The 19,031-nt window shown below is 55.8% G+C and overlaps 2 protein-coding genes across 3 annotated transcripts; one reads left to right on the top strand and one right to left on the bottom strand.

The window, feature by feature from the left end:
• Positions 1-3,316: 3,316 nt before the first annotated feature.
• DUOXA1 (dual oxidase maturation factor 1) lies at positions 3,317-10,001 on the top strand. The gene is given in 8 exon segments (XM_059858054.1): positions 3,317-3,479; positions 4,095-4,249; positions 5,114-5,171; positions 5,779-5,913; positions 6,089-6,264; positions 6,266-6,303; positions 8,874-9,088; positions 9,653-10,001. Coding segments are annotated over 7 exon segments (978 nt in total). The 5' UTR covers positions 3,317-3,479; positions 4,095-4,102; the 3' UTR covers positions 9,862-10,001.
• A 609-nt stretch (positions 10,002-10,610) lies between these two features.
• DUOXA2 (dual oxidase maturation factor 2) lies at positions 10,611-19,031 on the bottom strand. Of its 2 annotated transcripts, XM_059858055.1 has the most exons (8): positions 18,969-19,031; positions 17,854-17,929; positions 16,286-16,449; positions 16,108-16,165; positions 13,831-13,965; positions 13,442-13,655; positions 12,140-12,354; positions 10,611-11,761 (listed from the first exon to the last, which is right to left on the bottom strand). In XM_059858055.1, exons 3-8 carry the CDS (start codon positions 16,430-16,432, stop codon positions 11,568-11,570), a joined length of 963 nt encoding a protein of 320 aa, XP_059714038.1. In that variant the 5' UTR covers positions 16,433-16,449; positions 17,854-17,929; positions 18,969-19,031; the 3' UTR covers positions 10,611-11,567. The 2 variants fall into 2 exon arrangements, with proteins under 2 accessions (XP_059714038.1, XP_059714039.1); XM_059858056.1 differs by lacking the exons at positions 17,854-17,929; positions 18,969-19,031 and having other exon boundaries at positions 16,286-16,557.

Genomic DNA, 19,031 nt, shown 5'->3' with positions numbered 1-19,031 from the left:
GCTCACAGCTGGGACTGGGGCAGCCTGGAAGGGCCCCTTGGGGTCTGTCTGCAGCAGAGCACAGCTGGAGCTGCAGCCCCTCATCCAGGCTGGGTAACCCCAGGAAGGAGAAGGGAAGGAATGGGAGCAGCCCCAGCCCCTTCCCCCCTCAGACATGGGTCCCAGTGCCCATGGGGTCAAACACAGGGTCTCTGGGATGGATGGAAATATTTGGGAGGGCAGTGGGACAGCCTCTGAGAACCCATGGGAGCTGTAACACTGGCAGGAGCTGGAAGGAGCTGTTTGGGATTGCATTTGTGGGTGCCCCGTGGCAGAGGAAGGAATGATGCACCTGACTCCATGTGCTCAGAAGGCTCATTTCTTACTTTATTATACTTTATTATATGAAAGAATACCATACTAAATTATATTAAAGAATACAGCAAGGATACTTACAGAAGGCTAAAAAGATAATAATGAAAACTCCTGACTCTTTCCAGAGTCCTGACACAGCCTGGCCCTGATTGGCCAATGAGTCAAAACAATTCACATGAAACCAATGAAACAATCACCTGTTGGATAAACAATCTCCAAACACATTCCACAGGAGCACAGCACAGGAGAAGCAAATGAGATCAGAATTGTTTTCCATTTTCTCTGAGGCTCCTCAGCTTCCCAGGATAAAAATCCTGGGTGAAGGGATTTTTCCAGAAAATGTGAATGTGACAGTTTGGGACTAGAAGTAGAGATGATCAAGTACCCAAAGCAAGATGCTCTTCCTGCCATGTGCCACAGAAGGTCTAGACCATGGCCAGAGACTTGTTCCTGTCCTGCACAAGGGCTCTTGGAAGGGGCAGAGGGCTGAACTCCCAGCACAATTTCTAAATGAGGATTTCCTTCCTTCCTTCCTTCCTTCCTTCCTTCCTTCCTTCCTTCCTTCCTTCCTTCCTTCCTTCCTTCCTTCCTTCCTTCCTTCCTTCCTTCCTTCCTTCCTTCCTTCCTTCCTTCCTTCCTTCCTTCCTTCCTTCCTTCCTTCCTTCCTTCCTTCCTTCCTTCCTTCCTTCCTTCCTTCCTTCCTTCCTTCCTTCCCTTCCTTCCTTCCTTCCTTCCTTCCTTCCTTCCTTCCTTCCTCCTCCTCCCTCCCTCCCTCCCCTCCCTCCCTCCCTCCTTCCTCCCTTCCTCCCTTCCTCCCTTCCTTCCTCCCTTATTTCTCTTCTCTCTTTTCTCCCCCTCCCTCCTGTCATTCCCTTCAAGCTGCTCCATCATGGCAGATTCCAGGGCAAGGATCCACAGGATGGGCTCCACCACAAGAGATGCCCAGCTCAGCCCCAGCTGCAGCATTGTCCCTGTCAGGGCAGAGGGGTGCTGGGGACAGCTCTGGGCCAGGGTGACTCCTGGGCACAAGCACCACATCCGTCATTCTGGCTCCAGCGGGTCAGGCAGAAATCCTCTCTGTCCATCCCCCAGAATCACCTCCCTGCCCAGGCATGCACCCACTTCTTTCCTCACTTCCCAGCCCTGAGAGGGGTGGCTGATCCAGCACTCACATCCTCTTGCACAAGAGGTGATGGCAGCTGCCCCCCACCTCCCTGGCTGACCTGGATCCAGTGACTCATCTCTAATCTGGGGATCCATCTCTCCAGGGAAGCTTCCCAAGCAAGAGGGCTGCCCCAGCAAGGGCAGGGTGCTGACACTGGGAGAAGAAACTCCCTGGAAAATGTGTGGTGTTCCCTGGAAACTGTGTGATGAAATGCTCACCTTTACTAACTGCAGAAATACTCAGAAAAATTAAAAATTAAAAAAAAAAAGATGAAGACACAAACAGCCAGTTGTAATAACAGCTCCTCCCTATATTCAGAGTGCTGGGGTGAGGGGTAAATCAAAGAGTTTTCTCTCACTCCCAGGGTGTGACCTCACCAGCACTCCAGGGAAGGGGAGCATCCCACTGCCAAAATCATTCCCCATTTCCATCCCTGCTGGGGACAGATGAGAGAACCAGAGCATTTCTGGGGGCACACAAACCTTGTGGTGCTGGCCCCCTTTAGAGGAGAAGGGGAGCTCCCTCCCCCCTTGTCTGCATTTTTGGGAATAGGATATCTCCCAAAGGATGTGTTTGTGATGCTTGTCTGAGCAGCCCCAAACCCACCGTGCCTCAATCCCTTCCGAAGGCAAACTCCACACCTTGCTTTACCCAAACCAGAGCAGGGCTCATCCCTCTGCTGCCTCTCCCAGCTCCAGGGAGTGCAATGAGGGATGCTTTAGACCCTCATCCCACCCTTCACGTGGTTGCACCTTCCCCACCTGGATTAATTTCATCCTGCCACCCCCTCAGTTGTCCTCTCCCACACTGCAGGGAGAGGTGGTTCCACCTTTCCAACAGGTCCAAAGCCCCACGGGTGTCCCAAATCCCTAAGGATTTGCTCCATTGGCTGTGAGCAATTTTGTGTCTCCCTCTGCTTTGCAGAGGCTGTCAGAGCTGGAGCTGGTGCCCATCCCCACCAGACAGCTCCTCAGCACCTCTCTGCACACATATTCCCCAGCTACATCAACTTGCCCACCCTTCAATTTTTGTAAACAACTCCAGGGGAGGGATTCAGTGTTCAGATTGGGTCAGACCAGTTGGGGATTTGAAGGGAAATGGCAAAGTTTTTGCCAAAAAAAAAAAAAAGCCTTATTTTTTACTGGGCATGAGTGAAAAGTCATTTTTACCTCCCTCTGCCAAGAGCGTGGTACCCAGCCAGCCCATTTACTGGGATGCAAAAAAGAAATATCCAGAAATATCAAGATGGCTGTGCCAGTTTCAGAGGGGAGACCCCAGACATGGGTCAGGGGAGTGTTTCTGCCATGCTGGTCCTCCTCAGTATCAACACAACCCTCTTCAGCCAGCTGAAATGCCAAAGTGCAGGAGCAAACCCCAAAAGCTTGAATTTCCACCATCTCCATGCCATGGCCAGGTCACAAACCTGAGCATCTTCTGCATGATGTGGCTGGGAGCACCCCTAGATGCCAGGACCTTCTCAGGGATGGAGCCAGGGCCATCAGGAGGCCAGGCAGGCACAGCCCTGCTGGGTGAGCTCAGCTGGGAGCTCCACCAGGCAGTGCCCATGGGGGCTTTGGATCCACCAGAATCCAGAGGGGCCCGGCAGCTCCAGGCTCTTCATGCCATGTAGAACTGCACTTTTTTACTGTTCTCCAAGACCAGTCCAGGAGGTGAAGCCGACCCTTCCCAGGGCTGTGCCCGCCCCTAGCTCCCCTCTGTGCCCCCAGCAGGAATGCGGGAGCTCTGGCTTAGGCTGGATGATCCAAGCACCTCGGGAGGCGGGCGCTCCAAAAACCACCGGGAGCAGCGCAGCCAGGCTGGCTGCTGGCCCGCAGCCTTGGCAGGAGGAGGGAGCGGGCTGGCAGGCGGCGTCACGGCTCATCCCGGAGCATCCCGGAGCTTCCCGAAGAATCCCGGCGCTTCCTGGCTCATCCCGGCGCTTCCCGGCCCGGCGCTGGAGGTAGGCTGGGCGTGGGGAAGGGGCTGGGGGTGTTTCTGCTGCCCCCATTCCCGGGGGATGCTGAGCAGCCCTTTCCCAGCAGGAAAAGGAGCTGGTCAAGTGCTGTGGCATGAAAATGTTTGGTCTCCAAGCAGCGTCCTGAGGGGCTGGCCCACGGGACCGGCGGTGTCCCCGTCCCCTCCGGGTTATTCCCGGTTCCCCGATGGTGAGGGGTTAACAGCGCAGGGCTCGGCCCGTGTTTGTGCCGTGATTCACCCCGCGGGGCCAGGCTGCTCCTAAAGAGCCGCACGTTTTGGGGATGGGGAGCAGAGGAGGGCAGCGAGCGGCCCCGTGGGTGTCCCTCTTTGGGGACAACCCGAGCGCTGCAGCAGAGATGCCCTGGCGGCTCCAAGCCAGCTTGGCTGTGGAGGATGAAGGGTTCCCGTGGGAGATCCCCGAGGGCACGGCCAGTGTGGGATTGCATCGCCCAGGAATGCACACCCAGCCCTGCCAGGGACGAGCAGAGCGGGACAAGGGGGCAGGGACAGCTCCGTGGGGATGGCTGGTGGCAGTGGACGTGTGGAGATGATTTTTCTCACCACTGTCTCTCTGGGTGCCCGTTTCGGGTCCCTGCAGGCAGCAAGATGACTCTGTGGAATGGCTCCTACCCCTTCTACCCCGGAGCCAATGCCCGCTTCCCCTTTGACACCACCCGGGCTGTCATTGTCACCGTGTTCCTCTCCATGCTGGCCACGTTCATCATCATCCTGCCAGGGATCCCGGGCAGGAGGGTAAGTGGAGGGGCAGGGGCAGTTCAGACCTCTGGTCCCTGCCTGTGCATCCCACATTCCTCCTCTTCCCCAGCCTCCAGAACAGATTTGGCAAGAAAAGCTGCCCCTGGGCTATGGCCAGAGCTCCAGGATCTCTGGAATGCCATGGGGCTGAGTGAGCCCCAGCCCATCCCAGCACGAGCACCAAACTCCACCACCCCAGATTTCTGAGGCAGCCAGATCTGATCTTGGCTGGATTTCTCTGTGAACAAGCCGAAATTCTTTCACCAGAGTGGAATAGCAGGGTGAGGCTCAGAGATCTCACCCCACCTTGCCAGAGAGCTCAGTCAAAGAGGGAGGTGTGTGCTGGGCATGTCCCAGCACTGCTCACCAGGCTCTCTGTGGCCAACAGACCCTGCTGGATGCCACACCAGGCACTGGCTGTGTGCATGGCTGTGCAGCAGGGCTGGTTCAGGGCCTTCTGTCCCCCAGGGGACACTCTACCAACACCTGGTCACTCCTTTTTGCTACAGCTGTGGCCAGCTGTCAACACATCCAAGCACACTGAGGTTTGGATAAGTGTGAGAATTGCAGCTGAAGATTGTTAGAGGGAATGTTTCCACCCTCCTTCCCAAAAAAGGGCTGTCACAGCTTTCTCCAGTGGGTTCTTTTGATCATCTTCTTCCTCTGCCTGGATCTCCCTGCTGCCTCCCCCCACCCCAGCAGGGATGTACCCCATGCCAGCCACCCACACAGCACATGGGGTGGCTCCCCAGGGGAGGGACAGGTCTGTTTCTCACCATTCCACCTTTCTAAGTGATGTGCTTGGTGCTGAGGTGGTAAAACCTGGCTGACCCTGTGCCTCCACTCCCTCAACCCTTACAGAGACTCTGCTGGTTCCTGCGGCTGCTGCTGGGGCTCTTCGTGGGAGCAGTGATCCTCAGTGAGCGTGGGGGAGCTCATGGGGGCCCAAGAAATGGAGGGGAAAGGTGGGGGAGGGTGAAGAGATCAGTCAAGGGCCAAGCCCAGGCTGTGGGATGAGTTCATGGGGAAGATGGACATGTCTTGTGTCTGGGAGGTGGCTCCAGCAGTTGTGGAAGGCACCCATCTTCCTCCAGTCTGAAGACTGGTGGTCATCTCCAGGGCACTCACCAGAAGCTCACCACCACCTTCCAGGGAGTTCAGGCACCTTGGCAGGGGCTCAGGGGAGGAGCAGTGCTCAGGCAGTGCCCACACAGCAGCCCCGCTGCCACCAGGGCTGGGATCTGCCCTGGGGCTGGGGAGAAACCAGCCCAAGAGGGGCTTTCAGGGCCCTGGGTAGATCTTGAGGAAGGACACACAGGGATACAGGAAGGACACACAGGGATACAGGAAGGACACACAGGGATACAGGAAGGACATCCAGGACATCTGCCCCTTGGGGCTGACAGCCCAGTGCTGGACTTGGCATGAGGTGGGTGATGCTCAGGCCATGGTGACCATCCTGGCAGGTGCTTCCAGCCCCAGGCATCTTGCTGCCAGGCTGTAAGTAACCCCTGAGGTCTTCCCAGATGTGCAGTTCACCAGAGACTGGGAGAGTGGCTGGGTGCAGGCAAACACCTCCTACAAGTCCTTCAGCCCCGTGCAGGTGAGCGCTGACATCGGGCTGCACGTCGGCCTGGCCGGGCTGAACGTCACGCTCAGGGGTGAGTCTGATGGCCCCAGCTGCACCTCTGGGGTGCCCACGGCCCCAGCAGCTCCACAGCTGCCCTGCAGGGGCCCTTGGTCTGTCTGGAGACCCCTGGGCCCCGCTGTGCCCGGGCTGCTGCTGGCAGTGCCCAGGGGCTGGCACAGCAGGAGCCCCGCTGGTCCCTCCCGCAGGAAACCCAGTGGAGCAGATCAACGAGACCATCAACTACAACGAGCACTTTCCCTGGAGCTTTGGGGCAGATTATGACCACAGCTACAGCCAGGGGCTGCAGAAGGGGCTGCCCAGCCCCATCCTGTACATGGCAGAGAAGTTCAGCTCGCAGAGCCCCTGTGCCTGGCACAGGCGGGTACCGCATCGCCGGGCACTACGCCTCAGCCATGCTCTGGTGAGTGACAGCCCTGCCCTGCCCTGGGGAGCACCAGGGACAGCAGTGGCAGCTTTGTGGAGCCACCCCTCTCACTGTAAGGCCGTGCCAAAGCCTCTCTGCTGGATCTGGGGTTCTCGTGCTTCCTGGCCTGTCACAGATTCATAGAATTGTGGAATCATGGAGTGATTTGGGTTGGATGGGATCTTAAAACTTGTGTTGCTCCACCCCCCCCCCCCCCCCCCCCCCCCCCCCCACCAGGGCAGGGACACCTTCTACTGTCTCAGGTTGCTCCAAGCCCCATCCAGCCTGGCCTGGAACACTTCCAAGGATCACTTCCCTAAATGTCTCCCATGTAAAACCAGGACAGGCAGCCACAACTCCACTGGGCACCCTGTGCCAGAGCCTCCTCACCCTCACAGGGAGGAATTCCTTCCCAATATCCCATCTAACCCTGCCCTCTGGCAGTGGGAAGTTATTCATCCTCATCCTGTCCCTACAGGCCCTGGTTCAAAGTCCCTCTCCAGCTCTCCTGGAGCCCCTCCAGGCACTGGAAGGGGCTCTGAGCTCTCCCAACACCCCCAGCTCTCCCAGCCTGGCTCCAGAGCAGAGGGGCTGCAGCCCTTGGAGCATCTTTTGTCCATGTCCCCAGACTCCTCTTAGGTGTCTCCTGCCTTGTACTAAACTGCAGTCAGAAAATTCCATTGTAGGGAAAACGGACCCAGCTGTGGGGCTCATGGCTCAAGATCCCTCCCAAGGACCAGGATAAAGAGTCCCAGTTGAGACCCACTGTGAAAGGTCTTCCTCTGCTGTCCAGGTGGGCACAGACCTGCCTGAGGGGGGCTCATGGTCAGGATGGTGCTCCCTGAGGAGGGACCACCAAGAGGGAGCTCATGGAACTTAGAGCACTTGTGTGTGCTGTGACTGTGGGCTCCCAGAGCACCCCCACGAGTCTCAGAGGTCTTGGGAAAGGCACTGCAGGGAAGAGAGAGCCTTGCAATTCCCCCAGGAATGTAGGGTCCAGCTCCCTGTAGCCCTCTCCTTTCTCATGTTCAGGAAAAATAATTATCCCCACTCAAACATTCCTGTATTTCAAAGCAGAAATGTCCATGAAAACTTTTTTTGTTTGAGTTTTTTTCTCGGAATCAGAAAAATTTGTCAGGCTCACCTTCCCAAGGGAGCCAAATCCAAGCCCCAAGCACAGGGTAGGGCTGGCAGCTGGGTGCACTCCAGGAGCTGAATCAGGTGTGGGCATGGCTAATGGTGCAGTTCTCCAAACAAAGGTGTCCCCCCATGCCATTGTCCCTCTGAACACTGGGAACTGCCCGGGGGTGACCAGTTGTGGACAATCACAAGACTCAGGAAAGAAGTTGCTTTGTCAGGACTGTTACAATCTGATTTTTAGAGACATCCTCTGCCCAAATTAGGGTGCAAATGAGGCCACATGCTGAAGTCCATAGCATGGATTTTGTGTCACAGGAAATATGATGTAGACAAAGATAGAAAGAAAAAGAAAAGAAACTGGGAGGAGAGAGAGAGAGAGATTAAGAAAGAAGATATGACCACCCATGGAACCAGACAGTGCCCCACTGATGCTCCTCTGGTCTTCTCAGAGGTGGGGAGAGCCCAGGGCTGGCTGAGGTTTAATGAGAGCACCCAGGCACCTTCCCTGAGAGGGGAACTTGGCAGGGCTGTGCATCGGGGGTGCTGCTCCCTGGAAGGGCTCAGAGCCCTGGGGGGCTTTGGGGGTTCATGGCCCTTTCTAAGACACGACCCTGCCTCTCACACCGGTGTTGAACCCGTTCTCACCCCCCAGAAGGGGGGAAAGCCCTCAGGCCGAGGTGTGAACACAAACAATGTCCCGTGTGACTGGGACTTTCCCGGGAAGGGAGGGGAGTGTTCCAGCTGAGCCTGCTGTGTGAGGGAGGACATTGGCGTGATGACAAACATCACCCTGCCTCTCCAGGGTCTGCTTCTCCCTCATCTGCCTCAAAACCCAGAGCTTCTGGGGTGGCTCCTCCTCTTATGCACATCAGAGGGCTTGCCAGCACACCCCCAAAACCTCTCCTTCCCCCAAAACCCCTCCTTCCCACCACACACACCCCCCAAACCCCTCCTTCCCCCAAAACCCCTCCTTCCCACCACACAGACCCCCCAAACCCCTCCTTCCCCCCCAGCAAAGCACCTGCTGCCTCTGCAAATGGCCCAGTGTTGGAGCTATTAAACACAAATATTTCAGTCAGGAAATACATGAATATTTCAGGAACCTCCAGAGAGTTCTGCTCCAGGCCCACACCCAGAGCAGGGCTGATGCCAAAGCCATACCGAGGTGCTTGGAGGCTTCAGGAAACTCAATAACATTGCCAGGTGTGGAGATCCCTCTCCACTGCTGCAGGATGTGTCCCACAGCTCCACCACTGGTGTCTTTGCACAGTTTTTGGGTTGTAAGGGACTCTCTGGATCAGGCTGAAGCAAGGCCAGCTAGACCAGGTGTCCCAGGGCTTTATCCCTCCTTTGGGACATGGAGAGCAGACCCTGAGCTGACCCTCCAAGACTGGTGTCCTGTGCTCAGGTTTGTGGTCCTTTTGCAGGCTGGCCTTCTGCACATGGCTCATTTCCATCCTGCTCTTCTCCATGTCCATCCTGCTCTATGGTGGCCAGATGCTCCTGCTCACTGGCACTCTGATCCTCTCCTCACTGCTGCTCTTCTCCACCACGAGGAACACCCTGGGGTGCCCCATCCAGTTTGGCCCAGTCTCCTTGAGAACAGACTATGGTGAATCCTTTTGGCTGGCATTAGCCACAGGTGAGTGCTCACCTTGCTTCTGGGGCTTTCCTCCTCCAGCCCTGCAGAGGTGATGGCTCAGCAGCTCCTCCTCCCTTCCTTCCCCGTGGCTGGTCACAGAAAATGATAATTTTAGGTTAGAAGATTTTAGATTAGAATTGTCAAGTTGGGGAGAGAGAGATGAGCAGTGCAGAGAATTGGATGTTTGAAGTTGCCTGCTGGATAGAGACTCCCTCTCCCTTCAGGACTTCCAAGCAGCAATTGTTTCCTTTGATTTTGGCAGAATTTTCCATCTCACAACATCACCTCCAGGGAGACCAGCCCTTTCCCAGTAGCAGGTGGTAACCAATTCCCCCTGGGTGCCCCTCTTCTTCAGGAAGCCCAGGTCCTGCAGCCTTTCCCAACTCTGCCCAGCTCACTGACCTCTCTTTTGTGCTGGGGAGCCCACAGTGATGCCAGAATCGAGGTGGGGAAAGAGAAAAAACCTTTTCCTGCCTGCTGGGTGATGCCACACGTGCCTGGTGTGCAGCTGGGGAGAGCTGGGCCCAGCAGAGCTCCTGCAGAGGTGTCCCTGTGTATTTGCAGGGCTGCTGTGCCTGCTCCTGGGGCTGGGCATCATCATCCTCAACTCTGTGCAGCCTCAGAAGCTGAAGCTCATCTTCAGCCTGGACAAGAGTGGCGAGGAGGAGCAGTGGGACAAGTGCTGGCTGCCAGCCCAGCCCAGCTGCTCTGCACAGGATGGGTTCATGGTGCCCCTCGGGGAGCTCTGCCACGGCACAGCCACCCAGCTCTGAGGCACAGGGGAGCAGGGGCTGCTCCTGGATTCCCCAAATCCAGCAGGAGCCCACGCGGAAGGAGACATGGCGAGGACCAAGTGATGGGAATACCCAGATCTGAAAAAGTGTCTCAAATACAACAGTTTTGGGGTGGTTTTTTTTGGTTTTTGGTCTGTTTTACTGCCCTTCCCCTCGGCCCATCCCAACCAACCCTGAGTCCTCCCCAGGATACAGAGATTAAATCAGAACAAACTGGGGAGAAAGCAAGTAACTGCAGACTCACAGTCATGAACCAAAGGCAAAGCAGAGCCCACACGAGCCCCCTCACCCTGAAGACCCTCAAAAATTCCCCTTGCCCTTGGATGCTGTCCCCAGCAGCAGCCAGGGAGCTGAGGTGGAGCTGTGCTCCCCCCTGTGCCCCACAGCTCCTCTCAGTGTGAGGGCAGGAGGGCAAAGAGGAGCACAATTCCAGGAGGATGCTGGAGGAACCAGACCAGCAGGGAGGGAGGGGGAGGAGGAGGTGGGAGAGGAGCAACAGTGCCCTGGAGAGCAGCTATAACAATTAGGGAGAGGTGAGCAGCACCTCCAGCCTGGGCTCCTTATGACAAAGATTTCTTTGTGGGTGACCCTGAAATGTGCCGTGGACAATTTGTGCCCATGGACAGGAGGCTGCTGCTGGGAGCTTGCCAGAAGTGACCTTCAGATGTGCCCCATGGCCCCTTCTGAAGAAACCAGCCCCCTCCATGCCCACAGTGTTTCAAAGGAGAGGGGTTTTAATAAAGTTTTATTGAAAATAATTCCTGTGCAGAACAAACCACATGAGTGACACACAAGCATCACCTGACAGAAATAAGTAACTTTACCAGCAAGGATCTCAGAAAGAAAAGTCAAAACATGGAAATTTTGTACTTTACAATCAATGGGAATGAAGGTGCCCAGGAGAGCATCTCCATGGCCTCCTCTGGGCTCTCTCCCACAGCTCTGTGTCCTTCTCTGGAGGCAGCTCTGCAGGTGGGGTGTCACCTGAGTGAGGCAGAGGGACAGATCCCCTCCCTCCTCTGCTGCCCAGCCAGCCTAACTGTGCTCCAGCTGGACAGGGATAACTTTATTCTCCACTCTCCTTCCTTTCCTATGGCATCCTTCTGGCCCACACCAGGCTACAAGTTTCCTCTAATAAAGGCCAAATTTGAAAATCAAATCAGCACATCCCCCACAGCAAGCTCCATGGTACAGGTACTCAGTCTTTGTTTCTGCAGCAGGTTTTTTATTCCACCTCCTGCAGCTGGATCCATACCTGGCTTTCCTGGATACACCTGAACCAAAAATGTCACGTTTGGGGAAAAAATTAGGAGGTTTAACCCCAGGTTTTGGAGTGGCAGGTGCTCCCAGGCTCATGTGACCCATGAGCTGTTTCTCAGTTTCAGTGGGAGCAGACCCTTGAAGAATGGAGCAGGGAGGACATTCCTCCTGGGACAGGGGTTCCCAGGTGGGTGTGCAGCCCAAGTCTCAGCAGGGTGAGCTGCTCTGATGGCAGCCTCCAGCACAGCCTGCCCCTTCCAGAGGGAGTCACAGGAGACACAGTCTGGGAAGGACTTCCCAGCAAGGACCTATCCCAGCTTGGACTTCAAAGGCAGCTGGGTGGGGAAATGCATCCCTGGGGACATCAAGGAGAATTTGTCCTGCCCTTCTGGGTCCATCCTCAGGGACAGAGTGAGGAGTTTCTCCTAGATGCTGTTGATTTCAGTGGGCTCAGAAGCAGGCAGGCTCTTGCTCACAAAGTGATGGTTGCTGAACACCTCAGGCATCTCCTGGTGCTCCTCTGCTTTGTCCTCATGGAGATCAAAGAAAGTTTTCAGCAGGTCCAGACGGAGGTGGTGCATTGCCACGATGGTGATCCCAGCCACCAAACAGAGCAGGCCTGGGAGCAAACACTCACTCTGGTTGGGGTCCTGTCACCCCAGCAGTGCCCCCAGCCCACAGCTCTCCTTGGATTGTCCCCTGCCAGAGGACAATGCCTTTGCTCAAGGAAGGTGGCCTTCTATTCCATGAGCTGTTCTGAGCATCCTTAAAGCCCAGCTCGGGTCTGAAAACCCAGGTGAGTGATCCCAACATCTTTGCAGCTCAGGAGTTATAAATGCCTCGAGATGAGAATGGTGTTTCCCCTTTTCCCATCCCTCCCCACATCTCTGCCAGGATCTGCTTTGCCAAGGCACAGGCTCTGGGGAGCTGCACTTCCCACTTTTTGGGGAAGCCCTGGGGCTCAGTGATGTTTGCTGGGGCACCCCAATGTTCTCACCAATTGCCAGCATGAGCCAGAAGGATCCCCCATAGGCCACGTGCAGGGTGCTGGTCCCAATCTGGATCAGGCACGTCGGGGAGTTCCTCACGGTGGAGAAGGAGAGCAGAGAGAAGATCATGGAGGCCCCTGTGGCCAGGAGCATGTATCCTCCATAAACCAGGGCAGGCATGGAGAGCAGAATGTTGGACATGACCCACGTGCAAAAGGCCACCCTGAGGGCAAGAGGAGAGTGGTGTGGTGCCCAAGAGATGAGTGGTGTGAGTGCCATGGATTGGGATGCTCTGTGGGAGGGTTTCCACGTGGTAGGAGCAATCTGGGCTCCAAGAGCGCTGCGGGAGGTGGAGAAGCTCTGTGGGCAGGCAGGAATGATCCCTAATCCCCACGCTGAGCAAGTGCACGTGCAAGGCTCACATTGCCACATCCAGAAGCAGAAACACAGATCTCCTCCTCCTCCCATTGCTCAGCCCACAGACAGCACCAGCCTCAAGGAGGCTGGGGCAGCCCCCTCAGTGCATCTGGACCACCCCAGCTCCCTGCCCTTCCACACATGGGGCAGCCTGGTCCCCGAGAGCAGCGCCCAGGACTGAGATGAGTGCAGGAGCAGGCAAAGTCATTGCAGGAGCTCTGCACTTGCTGAGAAGTTGGGCTACAGAGGAAGGCCTCTGCTGTGGACCAGGAGCTCTTGTTCCATGGCACAGCCAGGCTCCTTGCCTGGTCTCTGTGTCCCTGCTGTCAAACACCAAGCAGGGAGAGCAGCACTGCAATGGTTCTTGATGGCCTGCACGTGGTAGAAGGGACCATCCCTGCCAGCTGGGGACCAGCTCCCCCCCAGCACAAGTGGGCACTGACAGATCTCTAACCTTGCCAAGGAGTCAGCTCCACAATAACAGCAGCAGCATCTTGTCCTCACCTGATCCCAATCCTAAGTGCAAAATCCACTCACAGGTTAGGCTGGGAGAGCTCTTCATGTGCCCATGGGCCTCTGTGGGCCACCAAGGACAGCAGCTTCAACTCCATCCATGGGGATGGACTTCTGCCACCATCAGCACACCACAGCAAGGACCTGCAGCACGTTCCTCTCTCCTGTGCCCAGCCCTGTGGATTTCTCCAGCGGGGAGACCAGAACCTCTCCTCTGCTCATCCCAAAGTGTCTGCAGTGCCCGGCAGGGCCCCCTCCATGCACAGAGCTTCCCTCCTGGCAGGATGCAATCCCACCCATCCCAAAGGCCACGGGGAAAGGCAGCCAAGCTCTCCAGACCCCTGCATCCCCCGTGCTGGCATCAGGACAGGAGGGCTCACCAGAGCATGGCTGAGGCGTAGTGCCCGGCGATGCGGTACCGCCTGTGCCAGGCACAGGGGCTCTGCGAGCTGAACTTCTCTGCCACGTACAGGATGGGGCTGGGCAGCCCCTTCTGCAGCCCCTGGCTGTAGCTGTGGTCATAATCTGCCCCAAAGCTCCAGGGAAAGTGCTCGTTGTAGTTGATGGTCTCGTTGATCTGCTCCACTGGGTTTCCTGCGGGAGGGACCAGTGGGGCTCCTGCTGTGCCAGCCCCTGGGCACTGCCAGCAGCAGCCCGGGCACAGCGGGGCCCAGGGGTCTCCAGACAGACCAAGGGCCCCTGCAGGGCAGCTGTGGAGCTGCTGGGGCCGTGGGCACCCCAGAGGTGCAGCTGGGGCCATCAGACTCACCCCTGAGCGTGACGTTCAGCCCGGCCAGGCCGACGTGCAGCCCGATGTCAGCGCTCACCTGCACGGGGCTGAAGGACTTGTAGGAGGTGTTTGCCCGCACCCAGCCACTCTCCCAGTCCCCTGTGAACTGGACAACTGCCAGGAAAAATAAAGCTGGGGTTAAAGCAGGTCCAGGCTTTGCTGGGCTCAAGGGGAGAATCACAGGTGAGTGGCAGCATTCCCACCATGGCACTGGAAGGGAGTGTTAGGAGGGCAGGAATGCTGATTCAGCCACCAGGACGTGCCCCAACCAGCTCCCACACCCTGCAGAGCTCAGGTCCTCCCCTTGCTAAGCATCCACTCCCTGGATCCGGGAACAGCGGAGCTCTGATCCCCGGGCATGAACATCCTGATCTGATTTCTCCTTGGACATCCTCTCCAGAACTTCACTGCAAGCTGCCCACCGCGGCAAGCACCACGCCACCCAGGGACAGGGCTCAGAGATGAGCCTGTTTGTCAGCCACAGGAACAGGGGTGAGTCTCATTTCTCACATCCAGCTCCCCAAATTGCACTGTTAGCAAATAGTAAAAGTCATTGTCAAAAGGAGGTGGTGAAGAGGGGTGGGAAGGGCCATCACAGCTTGGGCAGTCATTCCAGCTGGGAAAAAAAGAAAAGTTGGAAGCTTGTCTGGTACATGTCTTTGGGAACAGGGTATCCTTTTCTAAACCACTTTCACTTCGCAGTGGGCTTCGTTTTCCAACGGGGAAGGTAAAGCCACTGGTTTGATGTCAGGCTGAACAAAACCTTCCTGAGAAAATGTTCAGTTGCTGAGTCAACTTGTGAGGGCATTGATGCAGTGGGAGCTCCACAGGAATGTTTTTTTGGCTGCAGGGGTGAGTGTGCCCTGCTGCTGCCAGACGGAAACTCTGACGCTGGCTCCAGAACAATTTGTTCCTCCCTGTGCCCAAGCAGAGCCCGACTGCAGCCTTGTCCCAGAGTGGTGCTGATGGCTCTGCTGGGCTGAGCTGGCTATGGCTGTGGGACCAGCCCTGGCCTCCTCCCCTCTGCCACCGCCAGCCTGGCACCACGTTCTCAGGTGGCTCTGGTGGCATCTCCCAGAACCTGGGCACCCCCCCATGCTGGGATGGCCCCTCTGCCCCACAGCTGGTCCCAGTCTGGCTACCTACTTCTGGTGCCTGGTCAAATCAGAGCTCAGTCTTTTACGTTATCATCATCCCTCTCTGAGCAGTCCTGTAATCCATCTTGTCCTTCACAGCAGGAGGGATGCTTTGCTTTAGGGTCAGGGCTGGTTTCTCTTGCCACCTGGCATCTTCTGTCCCCTCAGTACATCTTTTCTTACCCATCCTGTTGCCCTGAGTTGGAAATCCCACTGCCTGGTTTCCACCATCAGTTATTACAGGATATTTCCTGGTTTTTACTAAATTAAATCTTCTCTTTCATGTCCTCTGACCTTGCTCCTCAGGAGGTCTTTACCCCACCGCTGCAGTCTCTGCCCTGCCTGTGCTTTATTCCAACCCGCTCCCTCCACATCACTGCAAGGCTCCTCACAATCTCCAAACACGCCTGGCTGCAGCCCCAGGCAGCACAAGAGGGCTCACAGAGTGGGGGGAAATCATGGAAAACTGGTGAGGGGCGCTGTAAACACATCAACCAATGTGTGGCTGGGGTGTAGAAAAACCCAGAGATCACAGGGAGCACTGTCCAGCCTTGTGTGTTGGAGAAGTGGAGCACCTATTGAACAAGCTTGGGATCCAGCCCTGTCACAGGGAAGATCAAAGGACATCAGTGAGCTCCACCTGCACAAATCCCTGCAGCACTGGAGAAAACAGCAGCTTTGGTGACCCTTGGTGCCAGTCCCCTCCTTGTCTCTACCCAGTGCTGCTCTGGGGGTCCCCTGGAGGGCGAGGCAATGAAAATAAATCTGCTCTTTGCATCTCATCCATGCTTTTGTGGTTGTTCCTGCACCCTGCCTGTGTCGGGTCGCGCACACAGCCGGAGGAACACGGGGCTGTGCAGCCCGATGGAGCTGGGGCTGTTGGAGTCACAGCCAGCAAAACTCCCAGGAGTAACCACAGGCACCTCCAAGCACCCTCAGCCCCAGGGAAGGGGAAAGGAAGGGAAGGGAAAGACTTTTTGGGAAGCTGTGGGGCTGCTTTGCAGAGCAAGGCTAAGGCAGCCCCCCCGACCAGCTGTGGTTGTGCCCCCCAGCTCACATTTCCCAGCCCCAGGTTTCCATCCTTCCCCCGGAGCCATCCCTGGGGCTGCCCAGTACTCACCGACGATCACCGCTCCCACGAAGAGGCTGAGGAGAACACGGAGAGTCCAGAACAGCCTCTGCAGGGAGAGAGGTGGGACATAAGGCGGGCAGGAGCAGCCCTGCCTCTGCTCCTGAAACCCCAGGGAGCGTCCCGGAGTGCGGGGCACCGGGAGCAGCCGCATCCCGCGGTCACGCACCGCCCGGCCGCGGATGCCCGGGGCGATGAGCAGGAAGCTGCAAGCCAGCGTCAGGAACACCACGGTGACTGTGATGGTGCCGATGTCAAACCAGGCAGCCTTCCTCTGCTGCGGGTAGAAGGGGTAGACGCCGTCGAAAAGAGTCATCCTGCACCTCCAGGAGCCTGTGGGAGAGAGGTGGTGACAGCGGGGACCCTGCACTGCCCTGCCTGGGTTGCCTCCAGTGGTGGCTCAGTTCTGGAATAACCAGCTGAGGGAGGTTCACCTAAAGGGTCCCCAGAGGGACGAGGAAATGCGACGCTGCCAGCAAGCGGGCGGGCAGAGCGCTCGGAACCCTCCCAGCAGAGGACACGCCACCCAAACCCTCGGAGGTGGAGAGGAGGTGCCTGGGGCAGGGTTCAGCAGCCTGAGGCAGCCCGAGGAGCCGCAAGCCCTTGTCCTGCTGCAGCCGAGGAGCAGCCCCAGAACAGGAACCTGTCGAGCAGCTCTTGCCTGGACAGGGCCGGGTCTTTCCCTCCAGCAGGTGCGACCAGGGCTTTCCTCTTTGGGGTGGAAGTGCCCAAGCCCACCGGGGAACTTCTCAGTGGGGAAGGAATGCAGAAAGGTTTTCCTTCAAAATTACAAGGAAACACTGAAACACGGATTTCACAATAGCAAAATTAGCCCCAGCCAAGGGCCAGCAGTGCCAAGAGGAGCAAAGCCCACTGCTCCCATTCCTGCCCATTTCCTCCAAGAAGATTTTCCCCAGGAGCTGCTGGTCTGAGGAAGGAGGAAGAGGAAGGATTGGTCCTGCACTTGGATGAGAGGGCCCAGAAGCAGCCCCTATTCCCAGCATGAGGGTCCAAAGAACATTCAAAACTCTGTGAGCACATCTCAAAGCTAAGGGAAGCTGAATTATAGAAAATTAAAAGGTGTGTGTAATTCACACAAATGACCTTGAACTTCCTCCGGCACTCCACTTCCAGCAACTACACACCTTATTCCTGTGCCTGGGTTAGATCTTTTCTACCAAAACAGATCATATTCTTAGTCCTCTTGTTTTGCTTATTTAATAGCCTCTCAGCCTGTAACTGCCCCAGGAAGTTTGCTAAAGCCAGGGATTGCCAGAGCTGATCTGACTCGTGGCCAAGCAGCATTTTATTCTGTTCCTGTACGGAGCAGGTGATTTTATTCTCATTTTCCAAAAACAGTTTTAATCATATTTTTAGGTAAAATCCAACCCAGAGCACTTCAGCCACAAAAAGCTGGCCTCAAATCCCCGAGGGTGAGTGGGGTTCACAATAATTATATCAAAAACAGTTTGTTTAGGCAGCTGAATTGCTTTTAAATGCCTAAAGCAATATTTGGTTTGGGAATAATTTTCTGTCCAGTAACCCAGATAATAACAGCAAAGAGTGGAACAGAGACTGGGATTTCACAATGGCTCTGAATTCAGCTTCACTGCTACAGACTGACAGAGCTGTTGTGTGCTCTTACAAATCTTTTTTGGGGCTATTTTGCTGTAACAGCTTTGGGTTATTTCCTTGGAAAGCCAAACCTGGAGAAAGGCAGCCTTCAAGTGTATTTACCTGGCAAGCAGGAGCTGCAGCTGATTCCCGATGCTGCTGAAGTCCAGCAAAAGTGCCCACAAAACAGTCAGAGCTGCTGCAAGAAAATAAATAAATGAGTAGTTTAACCTAGGACAGAATAAATTATGATGGCTTGAATTTCGCTTGTTCCTGGTACCTTTGCCCAAATTTCCTATGAGACACAATGAAGCAGGAAATTATTCCAAGTCTGTATTCATCAAAACACAACTCTTCAGCGTTTAAAACATTAAAACCCAAAACGTAACATGGAGAATGCTGTCTTGTTAAATCTAAATTCAACTTTCAACCAACACCAATGGATGTTTGCATTTCTGTACATTGGGACTTGTTTTATAGAGAATTTCCAGGGAAACAACACTTCTGCTGTCTGCCCATCTCCTCCTTTGATTGTCCTTCCAGCATTTTTGCAGCTCTTTGGCATTTTTTTGCAGCTTTCAAGTGGAAAAGCGATGCCTACAACTCACAGCAGGAGAAACGGAGCTTGTTGCACCTTGGGAGGCATCCTCCACCCAGAAGCATTGCTGTGACCTTAGAGGGGACCCGTGGGTCCCTCTGGAGGGGAGGAAAGACTGGGAACATCTTCAAGGAAGGATCAGCAGTTCAGCAGAAACAGACAAGTTAATCTTTTATTTTAAAATAGTCTGGATCTGCAGGAGAGAAAGACAAAGGAGGCAGAAATTTTGCCCAAACCCCAGAAGTTTCTCCTTACAGAATCTCCATTTTCCTGCTCCAAAATGGATTAAGATAAAAGGATTTTTTGGAAGCGTTCAGCCAAAAAACTGCTTGTGGCAGACCCAGCAGCAATCCTAGCTGGAGTTAGCAGCAATGCTAGCTGGGTCGCTCAGGGCTGCAGATTGGTATTTTCCGTAGGAAAAAAAAAAAAATCCTGTCCCCTGGAAACTGAAACATCAGAACTGCAATTCCCAGCGGGGGAGAGAGGGGCCAGGGAGGAACCTGGCTGCACTTTCCTGCCCCTGTAAGAGGGTGGGATAGAGGACACCGAGGGTTAACTGCAGACGGGTAGCATCCTCCCCTCGCAGCCCCCCGCAGCAGGGACGGGGGTGAGGGGGGTGCCGCCCCCTCCCACCACCTACCTCCTCTTCTTCCTCCTCTTCCTCCTGCTGCTGCTGCGGGCGGCTCCGTCCCGCACGGCGCTC

The sequence above is a fragment of the Haemorhous mexicanus genome, chromosome 13 (assembly GCF_027477595.1).
Source record: "Haemorhous mexicanus isolate bHaeMex1 chromosome 13, bHaeMex1.pri, whole genome shotgun sequence".
Lineage (NCBI taxonomy): Eukaryota > Metazoa > Chordata > Aves > Passeriformes > Fringillidae > Haemorhous > Haemorhous mexicanus.
Note: the sequence above shows the minus strand (reverse complement) of the source record. Positions and strands in the feature narration are given on the sequence as shown.

Excerpts from the sequence above, each read along its gene's own strand:
- DUOXA2 (XM_059858055.1), bottom strand. The coding sequence starts at position 16,432 with ATGACTCTTTTCGACGGCGTCTACCCCTTCTACCCGCAGCAGAGGAAG. Across the intron at positions 13,656-13,830 it reads GCTGAACGTCACGCTCAGGG|GAAACCCAGTGGAGCAGATC; the intron begins GTGAGTCTGATG and ends TCCCTCCCGCAG. Across the intron at positions 12,355-13,441 it reads TACGCCTCAGCCATGCTCTG|GGTGGCCTTTTGCACGTGGG; the intron begins GTGAGCCCTCCT and ends TCTTGCCCTCAG.